Consider the following 21,344-nt stretch of genomic DNA (forward strand, 5'->3'; position numbering starts at 1 on the left):
TTTCAGAGGGTGCTGGCTCGCTGGCACGTGCCTCTGAGAAATGTGACTTTGGATGGAGGACGAATAAGGACAGGAACATACCGAAGAGCCCACCAAAGAGACGAATGTTAAAAAGCATTTGCATGAGTGACATCAAAATCTTCATGTTTGCCAAAATCCATTTTCCTTCTTCGATTTAATCAATAATTCATGTTATGTGCACATGCGGCAATGCAGAGAAGAAGAGAGCCACTCTCTGCTGACAAGCCTGAGAGCCTCCGCCCAGATTTATTCCGCAGTTCCAGAGAAAACATGAGGAAAATTTGAAAAATGGGAGGAAAAAAAAAAAAAAAAAAAAAAGAAGAAGGCGGAAAACAGGTCAGGTGGCCAGATCAGAGAGAGCAGATTAACTGCAAATAATGGATGCTTGAATGGCAGAGGTGCATTCTCTGGCCCTTCGTGGCATCTGGGGAACATGAACATCCTTTGTGTGGAGGACAGGAAGTCTGACTTTGATGATGAAACAAGACCATTCCTGAAGTGCAGAAATCTTTCTGTCTATCTTTGCTCTATTTAAATAAGGCTCTGGCCGCCCCCCTGCTGTTGCCTAAACACACAGGCATGACCCAGATATAGCCATTTCATTCAATCAGCTGGATGTCCAATTATCTGTCTCTCTGTGCCCGAGCTGCTAATTTCTCAGGAATGTCCAGGCACATGTTTCGGGGGTTATTTCTTATTGGCGTCACACGGCACATCAAATGACGCGCCGTTGGTCCGTATTTTGTGTGCAAATAGACTTCAGATTCGGCTGATAGTGAGTCCACCTGTATGTCAGTGTGGGTTTATCATTTGGACAGAACACCAACAGAACACACGACCCACCTGGGAGAGCTTTGTTAACAGGTTTCTGTCCGAATGCGCACAAACATGGTTTATTTCTGACGCCAGGACACTGGACTAGTTAATCTGCCTGGATAGATGGGGGGGGGGTTCCTTCCCACTTCCCAACAGTCTGGAGGTTCAGGGTTTAAGCAGCAGGCCACCTGCTTTCTCACCAATACGACTACAACAACAGCACAGATGGACGTCCACTTCAGGGGGTGTAAAGAGGATTTTTTCAGGGTCGACTTTGGGGCAAAAACTTCTCTGTGTCTGGGAACAGTGTGTTTTGTATATTGCTTTAAACGCTTTTTTAAACAGGAAATCACTTTTAAAAAAGGCTGACTTTCTTACAAAGTGTGTGGAGGTACAGTAGGTAACAACCTTAATATGCCCTCTCATGCCATTGAGAGCACGCATTGTAAATAGCGGGATCTATATTTGTGCCTTCAAACATCGCCAGTGGTACAAATAGATAAAGTTAATCCACGTGTGATTAACTCAGCCTCCGAGAACATCCTGCACTCGCAGCGGCAAGGTTTAAGAAAACACCTATTGTCAATGAAATGGGATTTGCGAAAGTGCCATCTGGACACAAGAGGAAGAGATGAGTCTCGGTGCGGCGTCTGATCCACTCAGACAGCCAGCAGGTCTGAGGTCAGGATCTGGATCAGACTGGCCTGAGAGGGGCCCTTTAAATGAAGACACATATACTTCAGATCACGCTTAATTCGATTTTCCCCACAGATTTTGTTTGTATTTTCTGAGTACGCATTTAAATGGATGAAAATCACATTAGGCTAAAACAACTACGGTGAGCGGCTGTAGAAGCTTCACTCGAGTGGCTGAACTTGAAAGAAACTCGACTCTGCTGCCAAAAACAGGAAGAGCCTCGAAAACCTAGAAAACATGACTAAAAATATCACAGACATACTGAGCTGCTTTACCTTCAGGTCAAAATCTGGCCTTGAAATGAAACGTACCGAACTATTATCTCGGATGAGCCTCAAGTTTCCTGATTGAGTTTGGATTGGGTCCATTTTTAGCACAAAGTCCGACTACCTGGAAATTTCCCAGAACCTTCTGCCACAACACACATTCACAAGTGGGTTGTATTTGGTAATTAGTAATAGAGTGGATCACATATAAGGCTGCATGTACATCATCATTGCTAACTTCTACTTTTTGTTGACTTTTTCACTGAAATGCATCTTTCTTCTACGATTGAACTTTACGCTCAATTTGGAGGCTTCAGTACATATTTCTCCTCTTTTCTTTTATTGTATGATCTATTTTGGTTTTAATTCACCAAATAAACCTGCATATTGTTGTGTTACACAACACATATAAACACTGTTTCCATAGCTGGATTTATCAGCTTTACTGTCATAAATTAAAAAAATCTAAGGGCTTCTATAGATGTAGCCGACAGTGTAGCATTTATGTCCTATGATATGGAAAAAAGAGTTGAACATAATCCCATCAGAAACGGGACTTTAAAGATGTATTCTTCTATGTTTAGGAATGCAGATTGGATTAAATATACATGCAATATAAAATGACGTTTAAACGATCCCATGTGCTTTGCTCATATATATGAGCATATCATGAATTATGAGCCATCTTCAACAAATACATATTTTTAAATTGGTTGTTTTATACATAAAACTCACCAACACCAGTTTGAAGCTCAGACAGTTGGCGAAATCTCTGCATGTTCCCGCTTGTGCGCCCTCCTTTACTGCATGCAGATCCACGTGAGGGAGCTGGTGGGTGGGGCAAATAGGGGTCTGACACCGAGGGGGGAGAGGGGGCAGGGGGCTCGGTCATCTGTGACCAATGACAGGCCCACATATAGATGAGGGCTGCCTGCGTTTACAATGAGATTCAGAAGAGGAAGCCGTTCATGCTTGAACTGGGAAGTCTGGGCCAGTAGGAGGCTGAAATGTGGAGCAGAGTGAAAGTTTATTTTTATCAAAAGAAACCTGCTGTTTTTGAGGATTTCTGGAACGACAAATACAAAGGCATGACAGAAATCTGGTTACATTTGAGAAAGAATGTCAATTTTTTTTGTCCAGATGAAGTGAATCGAATCCAATTATGCAGAAAGAAAACCCAACAGTCAACTTTTTGCTTTTCGTTTTTATTTGAGGTGCAACTGTCTAGTGCAATTTTAACGTCACATTTGTGATGGGCCGAGGAACATGCACAAACATCGACATATTTCTTCTAGGCATTTCCTTTTTTTTTTTTTTTTTTTTTTGGCCAAGTGTTTTAGTATTATGTTCAGAGCTCCAGTTGCATTATGAGCAACTCAAAACACTTGGCTGTACAAAAAGACAAAAAGAAAAAGTAATTCATTAAAAAAAAAAAAACAAAACAGAACACACACACACACACAAAAAAACAACTAAACACATCCCCAAATGGCAAGACAGTCCAGATCATTTGAGTGAGTGAGCTTTAAGCGGCGGCAGAGGAGAGTTCACGTACAGTACGAGGCCATGTGTCACTGCAGGAGAGACAGCATCTTAGTGTGGAGGTAAATAATCCTCATGTGGTCCCACCCTGAGTATCACAGGTAGTTCAAAACCTGGCAGAACCATAGATATATATATACACAAATATCAATAAAACAACTTAAAAAAGCTTCTATATATGTATCTATGGTTAGAAACCAGGCACTTGGCGTTTCATTGGAAATTCATCTATGTACAAAGTTCACCACCGAGAAACAGTCTTGTCTTACTTAAACACTTTTCCATTATTTATTTTTACAGACATTTATTACATCAATAAGCGCAATAACATAAACAGACAAAACCAAATCCTGATCCTTTCCCAGCCCTCCCTAAAAAACATTATTTCCCTGCATAAATCTTTGATGCTCCATCCAACAAGGAGGGGGGTGCCCTTAGGGTGGGACGGGGACATGAACCTCAAAGGACACAGAGCTCGCAAAGTGAACAATGAGAGAAGTTATAATATATATATATATATATATATCTATATATATGTATATAGATATATATATATACATATATATCTCCTTTTAAAATGACCCCACCTCAATCCAGAAAGTCTTGTCTTCAGATACTGTAAGGATCAAGACCCAGTGAAGTCTGCTAGATATTTTTTTGGCACCCATTCCAGATGGGTCGAGTGAATCTTTCTGAACTTCGTCCACTGTCGGCATCATTTGGGAAAAAAGTGCAAATGGGGGGGGGGACAAAAAAGCAAGAGGAAGAAGCAGATGCTGAATAAAAAGCAGTGTGCGTGGCCAGCGATGAGTTGAGGTGGAGATGGGGGGTAAGACAATGGCACACATTCCACAGCTCACTCTGCGAGGGATTCAACGGCACTGTCCAGAGTGTGCAGTTCACTGCCCCGAGTGACCGAGCCCTGGACTAGTTCCCCTTTCAGCCATGGCGTTGGCCGTCACTTCCTGTCAGTGCCGTTCTTCTCCTTTTCATCACCACGACAACCAGTATGACGACAACGATTGTCTGAAGCAGGTAATAAAAGTAGGAAACAAAGCGGACACGCGCCAGTGCAACTCCAAAGTCTTTCAATTAAATAAAATGTGCAACAAAGGGAAGTTGTTTCAGCCTCCAGTTAAGTCAAAGTGTCCTTGAGACGGTGGCGTAGTCGGGTCTTGATGCTCGGTACTTCACAGTATGGCAAGACTCCTTCCTCCTCCTCATCCTCTTCCTCCATCCACCCCTGCTGTCGCTCATCTTTAGAAGACTCTCCAGTGTGCAGCTTCTGTGTTACGCAGACGAGTTCTGTGTTGCAGGGAGGACTTGCGTGGACCCAGCAGGGACCGGGTTCGGGACCGGGACCGGAGGCTGGGTGGTGCTGGTGGGGGAGCCACCGGTCTGGACCTGCGCCTGGAACTGGGCCATCTGCTCGGGGCTGGCCAGGGTCTTGAGCAGGTTGTTCTCCTGCTCGAGCTGAGTGTTGCGCTCTATCAGCTCTTTGATCTGCTCCTTCAACACCTCCACCTCCTCACGCACGGCGTACATCAGGTGACTCTTCACCAGGTCCTGAGGATGGAGGGAGAGAGGAGAGAAGGAGAACTAAATTTATCATCACATCACTTCATCCATGTTCCTCACACGAGGCAAGAAAGCTGTTATCCAAACTACATTCCTGTATAAAACTGAACCTTCGGACACGTCACTTTTTTCTTAAAGGTAAACCACACTCAAAATAAAATTATTTATTATCTAAAAAATTTGCCTTGCGTTAATTATAATATGAAAATATTCATTATGTCTCAATTTTAAAGGAAATCTGCTAATCTCTAATTCGGAGATTTGCTGAATATTTGAAGATTTGAGGTAAAGAAGACATTTGAAAGCAATCCTGAAATAATCTTCTCATTCGTTAGGTTCAAAAATGACTGAATTGATCAATTTTATGAAACAGATTCATTGATTTTTGTTGAACTGAATGCATCACAAGCATTAGAAATATCTCAATATTTGAAATGTCTGTTTGTTCTTCGAGAGTGTAAAAGGCAAATTTCACAATAAAAATATTTTTTTGGTTGCAGATGCAAAAACTCCACATTTTCTCTTGAATGCAGTTTTGCTAATCTATATTTGCATTTTCTGAGTTTATAAATCTTGCAATGGAAGAGACGACAAGCGTAAAAATAGCTGGAGGAAAAAGTGAAAACAGAAACATGCTGTTACAGGAGAGTCCAAAGGCCAAATTAGCATCATAAATCACTTGAGTCTTGCGCGGCACATGTCAGCTGTCAGCGTGAAAGAGGAGACACAAATTGGATTGCTCAGAATGACGTGTTAGAAAGAAAAAAAGATGCTGGAGTGAAACTGCTTTGTGGTGCACTCCCATGATGCATCTTGTGCAATGTGTTGTGCCAGCCTGCTGCTGAAGAGGGATTTGAGTTTAATAATCGGAGCATCCCCTCTGCTGTGGGCCCGCCCCTCCTCCCTCACTCCTCCCTGCCCAGGGAACAAAATGTTCCTGCGCCGGGGTGGGAGGAGCCAATCACTGGACAAGTTATTTATACTGAGCCAAGTCGAGGCTGCTGCTTGCCTAGCAACACGGGATAAGGCGGGGGAGAGAGGGGGCAAGGGACTGTGGATGTGTTTGAGAGAGAAAGAGGGGGGAGGCACAGAGGGATTTTGTGGTGGTGGTGGTGGGGGGGTAGCGTGTGAACCTTAGCCTGGCCCACATCGAGTTGCCAACAAGCAGAAGGTCATCTGTCCAATTTGTTAAAAAGCAGGAAGCTCCTGTCGCCTCCAATTTCACATACCAGCAGGTGCATATTTTTTTATGCTTCCTTCTTTTCATCTGCACATTAACTTCAAATAAAAATTACCCGAGGAAATAGGTGCTGTTGATTCATTTGCGTATTCGTTCATTGCTGGGGGGCATTTTTTATTACCCTTTTCATTAACAGAGAAAAAAAAACAAAAAAAAACCTCACACACATTATCGTGTAAATATAACTGAATAGTGTAGTAAAGGAGAAGGGGGTGAAATAGCTGGAGCCGTCCACACTGGTGCTTTGGTTATGTAACAGCAGTGCCTGCACATACATGTAAAATATATTTACACACACAGGGAGCCTGATGTGATGACTAAAAAAAACGGCAGCTTACCATTGCTTGTTCAATCTTGTTGTCAATGGCCACCACGCTTGCACCAGAGGAGCTGAAAGACAAGGAGGGAAGCTGGTGGGTTAACATGTAATATCAGCTGGATACTGCAGAGAGATGCTGAAAATGTCTCCATCAAGGACAAACAGACAGCGATCGGGATTTGTTTTGGCAGGGGGGGGGGGGGGGGGGGGGGGGGGGGGCGAGCCTAAAAGGAAAAAAAAAAACAAATACCCGTAATAATAAAAATTAAAGATAAATCATGATGGGACTCGAGGTGGAGGTGGCAGGTTTTGACTGTCTCCCTCCTGGCCGACATTTACCTATTGTCGAGCCGGACTGATGCGCTGTCCTTCCCCAGCACCGAAGACAGAAACGATATGGAGAAATTCCTCAGTTGACAAACGCCGAGGTCCATCGCCACCGTGTAACACTGGGAGTTCATGATAGCCCCCCCCCCTCCGTTAAAAAGCCATGACCGGCGGGACAAAGCGGGCGTCCGGCGGTACAAAAGTAGAAAAATAGCACATTATTGACGGCAGGGCTGTGGGGGTCGGCTCTCCGGGAGCCCGCAGCGCTCGCAGCCGCACACAAAGACTGAAGGGCGGCGAGCTGCGGCTCCGCTCGGCGCTGCTCCCTCTCCGGATAATGGACGGAGCCGAGCGGCGCCAGCGGCCTCCCGATTGGCGGAGAGGGCAGCTCATTAGCATAATTTATGAGCGACGCTGCCGCTGCGGCGCCGCTGATTGGATAAGAGGGGCGCTCATCGAGCGCGGCTCTCTATCTGCACTATAAAAGACAGCGCCTAAAAACAGCACTGAAGGACGAGAGGGGACTTCAATACAACAAAGATAAACATCAAAATTTCACCAAAATGTCATGAACTGGGATAACAGCTCACATCTGGATGATGGAAACTTTGCTCTGCAAGGGGAAACAATGTCTCCACCTATTGGTATATTAAAACGGTTCCCACACTCTCAAAGGCAAGCTCTATGTAATTTGAGTCACCATCTATCCAATCCAGGGGCCAACCCTGAGGTAAAGGAGACTACACGCTGACTCCAGCACTGTCCAGCTGTCACCGGGGCAAAAAACAATACGAAACAAAACAAAACACCCGGAAGTCCAAGGAGTGTCAATAAAGGGAAGGGGTCAGATGGCAGAATCATAGAAACTGACTTTTCTTTGTCCTCTTCAGATCGGGTGGACTAAAATGGAACCACTTTGTGCTTCACTGCTTAGCTTTTCTCCTGGGAAGTGAGATTTCTTAAGCTTTCTTAAGATTGTTGAACCTGAATATTTAATCAACCCGAACATTTGGTCAGAGTCAAGAGATTACAATCATCAAGATCACATCATCGGTTGATTAATGGATCCTAAAAGCAATAGCTAGTTGCAGGCCATAATGTAATATCAGAATTCAATGGTATTGATGGTATAATCAAGCACGGGCAACAAAAAGCCTTGACAACGACAACTAACTGGGGCATTTTCAATTCCTTTTGATTGAATCCTTGGGTGTTGATTATTTGAGCAGCTGATGAGATCAGTATGTCACTTGAGTTCATCACTGTGAGTAAATGACTGTTCAGTGATGTGTGGGAGATGTTGGTGTGGGCTTATGTGGTCACTATTGAGAACAACAGTTTGAAAAGCAAACTAGGAAGAGGAAGTTGATTTAGAATAAATCAGGCGTGGTCAAAATAAAGAGATTCAAAGATACCAGTTTAATTTAATCAGTATAAGCTAAATGACATCTGACTGCTGCTCATTCACACATTCACTCACACTGACTGGACAAGGAGATACGTTTTCAGCAGGAGTCTAAAAGCTTTAAGCACCTTAGCTGTGTTATATCTGTTTCTGGCTCGAGCATTCACTGATTGGTACTTCAAAGTGCATGTTTAGAGTCCATAAATGAGTGCCTTTAACTGTTAAGTCATGGAAACATTTGGGAGGATTGAGTTATTTTAGAGAACTGGAAAACAACATTTGTTGCCATAAACATTATTTTCCAGTTCCTTTGCTTCTACTGATTTAACTCCAAAAGATGAGGATCATCCATCGGTATGCAATCTTGTTGAAACTATCTATACGCTGCAAATAATGTTTGAAAGAAATAAATACTGCAATCAAACACTGCAAGAAAAGATACAACTGGGTGCTGGGGGCAAAATAAACGTAAAACAGCTCTAGGAAAATGTGTTTTTGCTGGTGGGATCTTATTGTTTTCGTGTGGTTTCCATCAGTGACCTGATACCTGAGTAAAGGGAAGCAAATATGTGCGTTGACTGAATCAAAAGAGGAACTGGAACATGAAGCGTATCTGGCTATCAGAATTAGAGAGAAATGCAAAACTGAAAGAAAGGTTATGATAGTCTTGTTTTGACTTAATTTGGCCAGAACCATGCAAGAGTGTATCAACAGCAAAACCAAGCACTGTCTCGTTTTCACACTCAGCAACATGCATGTGCAGAAGGAAGAACACTGTGTCCTTCTGGGCTTCTGGGCAGCTGAGCAGGAGTGTGTATGTCCCAAGGTCATGTGGCCTGATGACTCTCTCTGCAGGTCGAGCTTATGTCCTGGTGGATTTTGAAAATGCTTTCCAACCGAAGGCCCGAGCTGTGTTTTTTTTTTTTTTTTTATGCAAACTGAAAACATTGCCCAGAAAGGATTTAGCCAGCCCAACACCAGGACACCACCAACAACAATTAGACAGACACAAGCCCTTGTTTAGCCCCCCGGGCTGCAGCAGTAGCAGCACCACTGCTCTTACGTGACCCCCTGACAACATGACAACACTACAGTCATCGTTACCTCGTCAGATGCTTCTCCAGCTCCCAGAAGAGCAGCTTTAGGGCCATGGTGTCCCTGCCCTGTGCTCGTCCTGACCCAGCAAGCCCCTTCTCTCTCATTGATGCTCTCACGCCAGAAACACACAACCAGACACCAGGCACCCTCACCCACCACCCAAAAATAACCACCACCACTACCACATCCACACCTCCCGTCCTCCCGACCCGAGCCCTTTGGCCCCGATCCCCTGCTCCCCTCAGCTGTGAGAGGTTCACATAGGGAAGCCTAACCAACAGTAGTCGACCAGGACAGGGCTGTGTGTAGGATGGGAGTTGAAGTGTGTGTGTACAGCGGGAGCGCGCATTTCTATGTTAAGTCTTCCCTATAGCCCACTTGCTAAGCCTGAATCACATACACAGGCTCATATGATTGGGTGTATGGCGGTGGGAGATAGGAGGATGGGCCGTGACGTCACTGCATAAGGAGTCATGCCACCTCCTCTTCTGTTATTATGTAAACTGTCAGTAAAGATTAAGGTGATCCATCCAATAGGATTAGCTACTTTTGACCACTCACCCTGTTTGCTTGCTGACAGCCACCAATAAGCTTCTCCCTTCAGCCTGCAGCCTTTACATCCTTTACATCTTGTCTTTTTGTTTCCTACCACATCCTCTGTGATGGTGGTGGATGCAGGAGTGATGCCCTACTTCACAGCTCCTTGTATGAGCTTACAGTCAAGAGTGAGAGCATTTGCACTTATGCTTAAATAGCAAGCATCCACCTCCTACATGTCACATTTTCTCACACGGCGAAAATGTTCCCTCAAGGAGCATGTGTATGTTAAGCCCAGTATGTTTTTAGTTGTGCTGTCAGTCCACATTACTGAATGCACACTGGACGCACACAGTCACAGTATGGGTGTTCAGTGGAGCACACCTCACATGTACTACCATGCTAGTTCCCACACAAGAGCGCGCACAGCCTGCACCCTGAACAAAGACAATCAAAACAAGATGGTGAGCTAGACGGCGGATCAAAGAGGTGATGCTGAGAAAAGTAACAGAACTTCCAAGAGCTGACCCTGGATCCTGATCGTGGGGAGAGAAACGGCATTAGTTGTTGAGCACAGGAGTCCTAGAGAACAAAGAGGAGAGGCCACTCTGGCTGAAGATGGCGTGCACTTTTGGGGAGCGCTCAAAATGGTGGCAAGGGGCGTGTTTAAGGGAGTTTATTGGTGGGATTCAGCTCAGCATGTGCAGTGAAATTATTCACCTCATTAGGTTAATGCCACATCTTCTTTTCTACCCTCAACTGTATGTGTCACTAATCCACAGAACAACTGGCAGCCTGACCCGCCGAAGTTGGATCGTCCAGCACATAAAGAAAACCGCTGCTGTCATTTTAAGATTGAGCAGACATTCAGAAGCACCATGACTGATTAGTTCAAATAGTTTTTCTTACGTTCGTGCAACAAAATGCTTCTCATCCGATAACACCAAAACTTCATGCTTTATATCGGTACATTGTGTACTTTCAGGTTTGGGGTCAGTGTACGCATGCTCTCTCAGAACAAAAGGCTCAATACTGGTCTGATATCAAGCGTTCGCTGATGTGGAGACAGTTTTTTTCCAGCCAATCACTGACGGCGCAGACAACTCAGCTCTGCCAATGGCAAGAGCCCTTGACGTCATAACATCACAGATAGCTCAGATGTACAGTTGGCTGACCCAAATATTGCCCAACCCCTACTTAAAGGTTAATGTATACTCACACAACTCTTTGTCTACTTTGAATAAGTTGGAAAAGACACACAAAAAAAATGCTACGAGTCTTGAAAGACTCATCAAAATCCAATTGGCCAGGCTACTTTGTTGATGTTCCACCAACCTATTAATCTTCATTGGTTGGGGAATGAGCTCTTGAATTTACCTAAGTGATGATAAAACAAATAACAGACACAGCTCATTTTAACATAACAATACAACATGGAGTACCGGAGCCTCAACCCCTGCAAAACACTTTCAACTGTGCACATCAGACATTCATTCTTTTCTTCTCTGTCCTGTCCCACTCTATAAACAGAGCACATCTGAACAGGAAAAAAAAGTGGCACTGTTCATCTTAACCACACCCTGTGGAGCTTACATAAGGGTGAATGATTAACCACAGTGTGGAAGCAAAAGATGTGGATTAAGGGAAAAATAAGCACCAGATAGTGCTTACATTGGTCACATAGTTAGAAATATAAAGTTTCATTGCAAACAAGAAGTGAACTATATTTGAAAAAAAAAAAGGCACCCATTTTTAAATCTTAACTCTGTTAGCTCAGATGGACGACATTTAAGGCATGCTAAATCCTGTTCGACACCAAACGAAAGGAGATAAGAAACCAAAATTAGGAAAACCCAAAACAAGAAGAGGACATAATATCTTACTTCCAAGACAAGCGGAAAATCAATCGTGCTAACAGCAACCTAAATACCGTCTGGTGGACTTGCTTTAATGTGATGGTCTCCATCCCTCCTCCTCTTGCCCTGATACCTCCTGTCATCCACATTCTCTCTCACAAAAGCATCTATCTGAGAGCAAGAGAGCATTTTATTGTGTCGTTGGAGTGAGAGCAGAGCCAGGCTCTCTCGGGCTGCTGTGTGAGGTCTTGACAAAAATTCAACCTTGTTACCCTTCAACCCATAGCAAAATATGAAAGGGCTCCAGGCCACAGCAATTAGGGATGTGATCGGGAACACAGTTCATGAAAGGCACACAACTGGAAGGCATTGGCTTATTTCAACACCAAATAGAAAATAGATCTTCCTACTCACATCCATCAAGCAGTTGGGAAGCGTGAGCTTGTGTGCGCCTGTACAGTGCAGCAGATTGCACTTGTGTGTCTGTGCATGTGTATGTGTGACGCTCTTTATGTATGATGTATGCTGACTGGCAAAATCCGGTTTGGGAGGCTTTTAAAGCTGACATTTATACATCAAAGCCTACAGAAAAATCAACCACACGTACACTCACTCTAACAGAACTACTCTTAAACGAAGGAAATATCTTTTCTGGAAAGCATCTAAGGACAAGTTTTGTTAAATTATATAATTAAATCTGGAAGTGCAACATGAAATCATTCTTCTGTTTAAGGTATAATTCGTCCGTGAGTGAAGCGTACCAAGGTAGCAATCGAATTTGGCCCGCCACTTGTATGTAAAGGAGGATAATCTGCCTTGATCTTTGTCCAAATACAGACAAAACCGGGAGCAGGAACGCCCCAAAGCTCAAACAGCTCCCATGGCAGAACAGCTTCAAGGCAGCAATTCTTTGGAGCGTAAGAGAATTGCTCTCTGCCATGCACGCAATGCCTTACATAACCAATCTCTGTACTATGTGGGCAATGAAAGAACGAGGACAGGAAACTGAAACACAACATCTCTACTATATCAGGGACAGTAAAGACGTGCTGTCTTTTTCTAATGGCTGAGGCATTCGCTTTCAAAACTGTTTCCCTTTCAGGGCAGACAGACAAAAAAAAAAAAAAAAACAGGACACTTTAGCGTTAACATTTTGAACAGCAGCACAGAAACCAAACACAGTCACTTCCCTACGGTAAAAAGCTCTGTGGATGTAAACACAGAAGGCTAACCATCAGTGCTGCAGCAGTGAGAATCATCTCAGCAGTGGTTGAAAAGCTTTACTCAAGACTCTCTGCAGGATTCAGACTTCACGTGGTGATCCGAGTGTGTTCTCTCAATTGGAGGGGCCGAGGCTCTTACACTAAACAATCAGACCAGGCTTTACACAGAATTATCATTTCTCTTGACAAAGGTCACAGCTGGGGAGAGTACTCATGTTACTGTGCAGAAAATTACGCTCAGAAGACTGATAAATAAACAGATCTAATTTGATGATTTGTGGAAAGTTACCAGGTGACGGGATTTTTAGTATCTTCTAAGAACCAATGGAAATTAATTCACGTTCCTTTCAAAGCCTGCAGATACTTTGTACATTTAAAAGCACAAAATATTGCTGACAATGATGAGATATGTAACTTAACCATACAGGATAGAAATTTCATAAAGAACATTTCAATTGTGAATAACAGTCTATTCTCTCAGCTGGAGTTTTAGCACTGAACACTGATATGACTTTCCTGGTATGTGAATTGCAGGTGGAAACACATGATTGAGAAAAGCTGGAGGGCAAAATGATGAGAAATACAAATGAGAGACAAATGACAGAGACAATAAATTTGCATATGTCAAAGAGTTATTGGAGGCACATCCAGTTAGGAACTCACATTTCAACCTTCCTCATTTTTTTCAAAAGCCACAAAAGAAAAATAAAGCTCTGTGCCATTAAAGCTTTCTGTCCTGTATACATAATCCACTTCACAGCACTATAAACCACCCTGAGGGATGATCTCAAACACACCCCAAGCAGGCAGACATGATAGACAGACAGACAGGCACAAACACACACACACACACACGCACACCCTCAGGCCGGTGACTCCCTTCAGAAATCCACAGCCCTGCAGAAAGGCACAAGGCGGGCAAACGTGACACATGTCTTCTTGGCACTAGAAACCTCAAACCCATGCTGCCTGCAACTGAATCTGTCAGAGCCAGATGATGAGCTGATCTGGCTGCATTAAGATCTTCACACAAATTGCAAACACAGCCAAACTGACAACAATGACCAACCAAAAATATGGTGCCTGGTCAGAAAGATGTGCATGATACCAGCATGATTCAAAGATAAGACCTGCCAATTCAATTTAGTCAATATCCTGATTAATTAATCAACTATTGGCTTGTATCCATGAATGAAAACATGTTTTAAATCTACACTTGACAGCCAAAGTTATTAACAAAATTAAGCAGAATAATTTAGAAAGAAAATAACAGCTCCAGCTTTAAGATGAATTACGGATAGAGCACATTTCCACTTGTGAGCTGGGTTTTGCACGTAGTCGAGAGATTGATCATTTCTCATTTAAAAATAGAAGACCAAAAGACCAAACACCATGTGATCTCTTAAAATGAATTATCTACTAATGCCACAAATATGAAGGACATGTCAAGAAAAAGCTTTTCTGTTTCACCATCTGACTCATTTGTTAGTCATTCAGACATACTCATATAAGATGGTCCATGGGAGGAGTGAATCAGTTCGTTCCTAAAATAAGCTCACCTGCTGTGTTATAAACACTGACAAAGGATATATGATATCAAAAGGCTCCACTGGACTTCTCCATCTGCAGCCAGCAGCTACACAGATGAGGCATCATATGCCCACCACTGACAGTGAGCACACATCCGCCATGAGCGGATTTACAGAGAATATCCAAAATGATTCATTTTTTTGTGGCTCATTTATTGCGTGCAGGAAGTATATCCCCACTTAGCTGAGAGGCACGTTTTAGGCCAGTGATTCTCAGGGCATGACAAGGTCATATAAAAAACTGTGGAGCTGCCAGGGAGGATTTATGGACCGAAGCTGCCACCTTGTGGTGGGATAGCAGTCCAACAACCAGACAGGGGAGAAGGACAGAGAATGTAATGTCTCTCCTGAAGCATAAGCTGGTGTCATGTCTCATTAACAGACACATGACTAAACAGTCTTTAGGTGTGATTAACCGCTGCTGACACACAGAGGAGGCAAACCCAGAAAACAGAAGAAGAATTTGTTCACAATGCTGCTTCCAACTGATCCAGACAGGAATAACAACACCATAAAAGACATCTACTGTGTGCACTGAAGCTTCTACTCAGTTTCTATGGTGTTGGTTCAAACGATGAGCTCAGACATATAAACCAATGATAACTGAATATTATATATTGCTCAGACAGGATATCAGAGGTGGATGCAGTGTTGTTGGTCTGCAACCTAGATGGAGACCCATAACACTGAATATGCACAGTTCTAATTTTAAAAAGAAAAGCCGACATAGTCCAAGGTTCAGTCATCTGAGTTCGTTTCAAGCACGCAGTAGCACATCTAACATTTTTATCTTTGGATGACTCATTGATACATTTTTTAAAAGTATATGATTGGACACCATGACTGCAATCTTTGCATCAATTTACTGACAACCCTTCTTTGCCTCAGAACCTGACATGTTCTCAGTTCATTTGTCCTGACAGCAGCTTTCGAAACACTGGGACATTTGTCAAAGCCAGTATTTCCACAGGGCTCATCAGGCAGCTTATTCTCACTCAAAGATAATAAAGATCAAAGAGCCTCCAGCCACAGTTAAAACTTTCAGTTTCATACTTACACACAAAACCAGAAACAGTTCAGTGAGGTATAATCTTTGAATGGGACCTAATTTATTAACTTTCCAGTTAAAATAGAGAACGAGGAAGAAGACAGAATTAGCAGACAGCATTATCAAGTCCAACGAAGAGTCAATGTGGGAATCAACAGAAAGAAAACTCTAGTTTAAAAAGTCATTGCCAAAGGAAAAACAAAGTCAAAGCTAACAACAGTTTAAAGGAAGACCCCTTTATTGATAAAGAGGCGTCTTTGGCAGAAGGTCATTACTTAAACTGCAAAATAAAGTTATGTTTGAACTCGCATTGCCTCACCTGCTGCAGAATGTGTTTACTTCCTTAAGAAGAAGTTGTAAAATGCGAGGAAATAAAAATTCAAATGTAAAAATAGTGTGATTTTACATAAAGCTGTCGAGCGGGCTTTATGGACAAATAATCACTAGGTTGTATCAAACTTTATGGCTGTACAGGATAGATAGATAGATAGATAGATAGATAGATAGATACTTTATTTATCCCAGACTGGGAAATTGCAGGATGAGGTCATACACATCAAAATGCACAAAATCAATCGTGACAGCTTGTGTATATTTGTCATGTTTTTTTGCAATGAAATGTGTATTGCCTGTGGGACGTTTTCTAACATTAATGGGAACTGAAGCACAAAATTTATTCTGTTAAATTAAAAATATATTATGAGCCTGTATTTAACATACAGAAATATTTGTCCTGAATGCAAGTCAGATTATCCTCCTATCCTCCTGAGAGTAAAGACACACACACTGGGCAGATACTGGCAGCTACCCAATTCAAATTATATTACCAGTTACCCACAGGCTGAAATTTCATCCAGGGAAGCACGAGGACCGAATGAAAGCAGAAATTAATCTCACTGTTTTTCTGACACCAACAGAAACTGACAGCATGCAGGTGGGAAGAAAAAAACAGAACTCAGACACACCCTTAAATTAAAATGTCATCCACACAACCATGTTAGATTAAGCACGTTCATTGTCCTGACAGCTAGTTAATACTGATTTAGAGTGACTGTTTTAATGAATTAATGATTCAAGTCACACCACGAAGACAAAATCAACAAGATTCTCCTTTGTCAGTTGCTCAGTTTTCTGCTTTCCATCATGTTAAAACAGAGTATCTTCTGCAGCGACTTTCCCAGTTAAAAGACAGCTTATTCAGTGGTGCTGACTATGTTTACCTGATTGTATGCACTGTATGTGCAGGGAGAGGACAAATTTTAAGAGCAGACAGAGAAGACTAGACAGCGGCATGAGAAAAAAAAAAGGGTAGAAGAGTTTGGACAGTTCACCTGAGAGAGAAAGAGGGTGTAAAAATGAGAATACAAACAAGAAAGGAAGCAGTGACAGAGAACTTTATAACAGCATGACATAACCACGGCTATTAACGAAGCAGACAAACACACCAGGCCTATCTGTGGCTGCAGGACAGTGGCTGATTCATGAGAAGAAAACGGGCCAGACATGGACACAGAAACGCACTCACAGAAAAACACACACAAACACACACAGTCTTGAAGGGATGCCACAAATTACTGACAAAAGCCTCCACATAAAGTACAGCCTGGCTCTGTTTGCAGCTGAGTATAACCAAAACTATGTCAACATTGAACTGTTATTACACCCTCCGTCTCTCTGCTTCTTGAACTCGCACACAACCTGAACAGCTGATTTTACAGACATAGTTAATGCTGTGCTGATAAATAATTGAATTTGCGTGCATTCATATATCATCTGGATCAGTCTGTACATGCTGCTCACAGCTAAATAAAACCACAATATCCAAGTTTACTTTTGATTTCGTGGGTGAGGCTGACCAGAGTCAGTAAACTCCCTCTGGATGCCCTGCAGACATTATTGTTTTACTTACAACACGAGTGTCCCGTTTAACCGGAACACAGAACAGCAGAGTGGGAATACTTGAGTGCTGCCACAACACTGCTCCATTTCTCTCCAGCCAGTTTATTTCATTTACGCAACACAGATCAGGCCCCTCTCCAGTAAAGACTGGACATCAAACACTTCATCTTCAAATGGACAGATGAGAGTTATTTTTTTCAGGACATGGATTCTATTTAGAGCAACCTTGTTTTATTAATAGCTGCAACTGTTGTCACTTTTGAGCAGCAGAACTAACATAAACATGGGGTTGACTAATTGCACATTAACATAAACCATTCAGTTCCCCTGAGGTGGAACACATCGACAGAGTCACTGTCTAATAAAAAAGCTAACCTAAGGGGAGAAGGGGATGGGCAAGATGTCGCCTTACTGTCAGAAAGAGACCAGAGCTAATAGAGGTGCATTTGTGATGGTGGGGAGTCAACCAGGGCAGTGGATCTGCTGAGTCACTAGCTCCATCAATGACTCAGCAGCGCCACTGCTTCTATTTCAACCACTAATATTTTGCAATGGCAATTTCCAGTACATTGTTTTTCTCTGTGTTTTCTCCAGGCTGAACAGAGTGATTTCATGATGGGGGTCAAGGAAATGTGACATTGGACTTAATGACACAAGATCCAAATGACAGAAAACCAAGTGCAGTATACTTTTACATGGAAAGCCACACTTTGCTGTCTTATTTACAGCATATGAAGCAATCCAGATCTTAATTGTTTGAGAAAGTGTCACCTGAAAAATAAAGTTTATATGGCAGCACTGGCTGCCTATCCTCACCTGTCTTCCTCTCCTTCAACATGCTGAGTCCTGAGGCCCGCAGCAGCTGCCATGAAAGCACTTGCCTCAGCTGACATCCCCATGTGGGCAAGTGTCCCAGCAGTACCACCAGCCTCCACGGCCCCCTGTCCACCTGCTGCCACGCCTAATCTGGGCAGCCCCAGCAGGCCTTGGTGCTGGAACAAAAGCTTCTGGGCGTCCTCAAGCTGGGATGTTTTTGTGGAGCTCCCACCACCAGGAACCTGAGTGAGGGTCATGCCTGGGGTGAGGAGGGGCTGGAGGTCAGCTTGTAGTGCAGTCAGAGGCATGTAGGGGGTCCCATGGGTGGATGCTCCTGGGACTGTGGTAGTAGAGGGAGGCTGGACTTGGGACTGTGGCTGAGGTTGCTGTTGGGGTTGGGGTTGTGATGGGTGGGTCTGTGGCTGTCCTGCAGAAAAGGTTGCTGGGGCCGCTGTTACAACCTGACCTTGATGGGGAAGCTGCTGAGTAACGCTGGCTGGTGGCTGTGTTATGGAGACTCCCGTTGCAACGTGTGGAAGCGGAGGCTGGACCTGAGTCTGGAACGGGGCTGTGGGCTGGATGAAGTCTGGCTGACGGACACTTCCTTGTGTCATGACGCCTGCTTGGAGCTGTTGTGCAGGGTAACCTCCTTGGGCTTGAGCCTGGTGGGGATCTACAGCATAGGGCAACTGCTGGGGTATGACAGCCAGAGGTGGATTTACACTGACCTGTGGTGTTGCAGAAGTTTGAGTGACAGAAGCCAGTGGAGTCTGCATGTGAGCGCCAACAACTCCCGGGGGTGAAACATAGGTCAGAGGAGCGTTCTGAGCCAGTCCCTGTGGCGGGCTCTGCATGGCTTGTGGACTTGTGAAATCCTGGCTTGGTGGCGGATAGGGCTGCAGAGTGTGAGGTGGCTGTACAGAAGGTATAGCCAGACTAATCCCAGCATTACCTGTCTCACTCTCTGCAGCCAACTCTGTGCCTTTAGGCGTCTCAGATGTAACTGGATGGGATATCTCCTTTTCATAATACTCTGTACATGTCCATCTTCCCTTGCGGAAAGGCTCAGAGTTGGTGTCTAGCTTGACCACCCGAAAGCGAGAGCCCGTCTGTGTTTGGGTTTGTTGGTTTTGAATGCTGTGGGCAGCGGGAGACAGGACTATTCCTCCTCCAACAGATGCTACTTGCCCACTCACACTAGTGTTGTCAAAACCCACAGGCCCAGGAGGAGGAGCTGCAGCAGCAGTGACAGCTGACACATTCGAAGAACTCACACTGGCTTGCAGATGTGGATCACTGGCTGTCTCACCGACAATAGAATGTGCTTGGGCTGTCCCACCTTGAGTTTTAGTGCTTTCCAAAACTGGAAGCATTGGGAACTGGCTGGGCCCAGCCTTAGAAACTATAACTGGGCTGGAGGTAGCCACGGGAGCAACGGGAAGAGGAGGTAATGGGGGTTCACTCCGACTCAAGCTGTCAGAATGATGATGGTGGGGCTGGCTGTGTTGCTGATAATGATGATGCATGGTCCCATTTACCATTGACGCGTGCTGCTGAGAGCCCTGAGGGATGGAATGAGGGTGAAGGGGCTCGTTGGGTGACACTAGTCCTGGTGTATCGACTCCATGGAGACTGTTCAGTGTCTCATCAGAGGAACTTCTGTCTGGCACACCTGTGTCTGTGGCCTTGGGCATCGAAACATCCAGCATCTCAGAGGAGGAGAGGTCCTCAGTGTGCGACTCATCCATGTCATCATAACTCTCAGTGTCATCTGCCAAACTGTTGTTGCCGCTGACATTGATCTGAGCTGAGGTGACACTTGTAATCTGGAAGCCACTTTTCTTCTTAACCTGGGCACCACCCACCTGGGACTGGGGCTGGTGATGGACTGCGGGAGAAGAGGATCCAGCCTGGTTTGGATTTTCGTCGACCGGGTTGCCTCCACTTCCCCCGGCAGCGGAGGAGGCGGACGCACCGCTGCTGCCCCTCCTATAGTGGTAAGCCGCTTTCCTGCCCCCGGTCCCAGGCGAGTCTCCAGCAAAATCCTGGTGGTGCATCCTCGTCGTAAAAGAGTCAATGAAGACCAAGAAGGTGGCAGACGTCTGCTTGTGCTACCTACCAGCTAACACCGATGCTAGCTAGCTGGGTCAGCTGCAATCCCGCGATACTAACAAGCCATAAGTGAGAAGTCAGAAAATTTACGTCCTTTGAAAAACAAGTGAAATGTTACGAGCTATAGTTGGACTAAACAACAGCTCGTGAGCAGATTCTCTCTCTTGCTACAAAATCAAATATCTGAATAGAAACACTGTATTCACTTGAGCAATAAAATAAACAAAGAATGCGATATTTGGCTAGTCGTTGGTTAGCTTAAAGCTGTTGATCGCCAGAGGCGATTAGCTAGTCCTGATGTCCCGTTTCACTGCTGATTGTGATTATTTTGCTGACAATAGTGTTCAACACAAAGCACAACACAGTCGGTCTGGCCTTCACAAGTTTGGGTGCTCTCGGTTGGCCTTTAAAGACAAAAAAGGAGCTTCCTATTTGGCCGGTGAATGTCGCAGGACAGCAGCCGTCACATCAATTCCTCTATCGGACGTCGAGTCTCCTTTCGCTCCCCCGGACACCGAGATCAGTGTGGCGGTGGATAAACTTCGTCCTTGGTCAGCAGGCAGCGGTGTCTGGGTTATATCCGTTAAATCAGAGGTGAACACTGCTCGCCATGTCCATCCCGAGCCCTCACGGAGTCCGTGTTTGCTGTCTCATTGCCGGTGAGCAGCAGCGGCTAACGGGCTGTCAGTCTCAGAGGAGGGAGGAGGAATGCAAACACAGCCAATGCGCATGCGTGTCTCTGCCCATTCCCCCAGCCCGGTGTTGCGTTCACTATCACATGTCAGATCGAAATTTACGTAACGCAAGAATTCAGGTATGACTTGTTTTTATCTACCACGGTTTCCCCCCAATATTAACCAGTTACTGGTTTAATATTTTTAATAAATTGAACTCCTCACTTCAAAATAATGTCATAATATCCATTTGACAGAATTCACCCAGATTCTGCCAGCACA

The 21,344-nt window shown here is 44.2% G+C and overlaps 1 protein-coding gene across 3 annotated transcripts; it reads right to left on the bottom strand.

Moving 5' to 3' along the window:
• Positions 1-3,084: 3,084 nt before the first annotated feature.
• Positions 3,085-21,066, bottom strand: LOC115054975 (TSC22 domain family protein 1). Of its 3 annotated transcripts, none has more exons than XM_029520304.1 (3): positions 18,277-21,066; positions 6,498-6,549; positions 3,085-4,907 (listed from the first exon to the last, which is right to left on the bottom strand). In XM_029520304.1, the coding sequence occupies exons 1-3, from the start codon at positions 20,331-20,333 to the stop codon at positions 4,632-4,634; spliced, it is 2,385 nt and encodes a 794-aa protein (XP_029376164.1). In that variant the 5' UTR covers positions 20,334-21,066; the 3' UTR covers positions 3,085-4,631. The 3 variants fall into 3 exon arrangements, with proteins under 3 accessions (XP_029376164.1, XP_029376183.1, XP_029376173.1); XM_029520323.1 differs by lacking the exon at positions 18,277-21,066 and adding an exon at positions 6,835-7,160 and having other exon boundaries at positions 6,498-6,569; XM_029520313.1 differs by lacking the exon at positions 18,277-21,066 and adding an exon at positions 6,818-7,150.
• Between the last annotated feature and the right edge of the window lie 278 nt (positions 21,067-21,344).

The sequence above is a fragment of the Echeneis naucrates genome, chromosome 2 (assembly GCF_900963305.1).
Source record: "Echeneis naucrates chromosome 2, fEcheNa1.1, whole genome shotgun sequence".
Lineage (NCBI taxonomy): Eukaryota > Metazoa > Chordata > Actinopteri > Carangiformes > Echeneidae > Echeneis > Echeneis naucrates.

Bases quoted from the DNA above. Each gene is read 5' to 3' on its own strand.
- LOC115054975 (XM_029520304.1), bottom strand. From the start codon at position 20,333: ATGCACCACCAGGATTTTGCTGGAGACTCGCCTGGGACCGGGGGCAGG. The intron at 6,550-18,276 runs GTGAGGATAGGC...CTTGTCTTTCAG, and splicing joins GTTGAAGGAGAGGAAGACAG to CTCCTCTGGTGCAAGCGTGG. The intron at 4,908-6,497 runs GTAAGCTGCCGT...CTCCATCCTCAG, and splicing joins ACAAGATTGAACAAGCAATG to GACCTGGTGAAGAGTCACCT.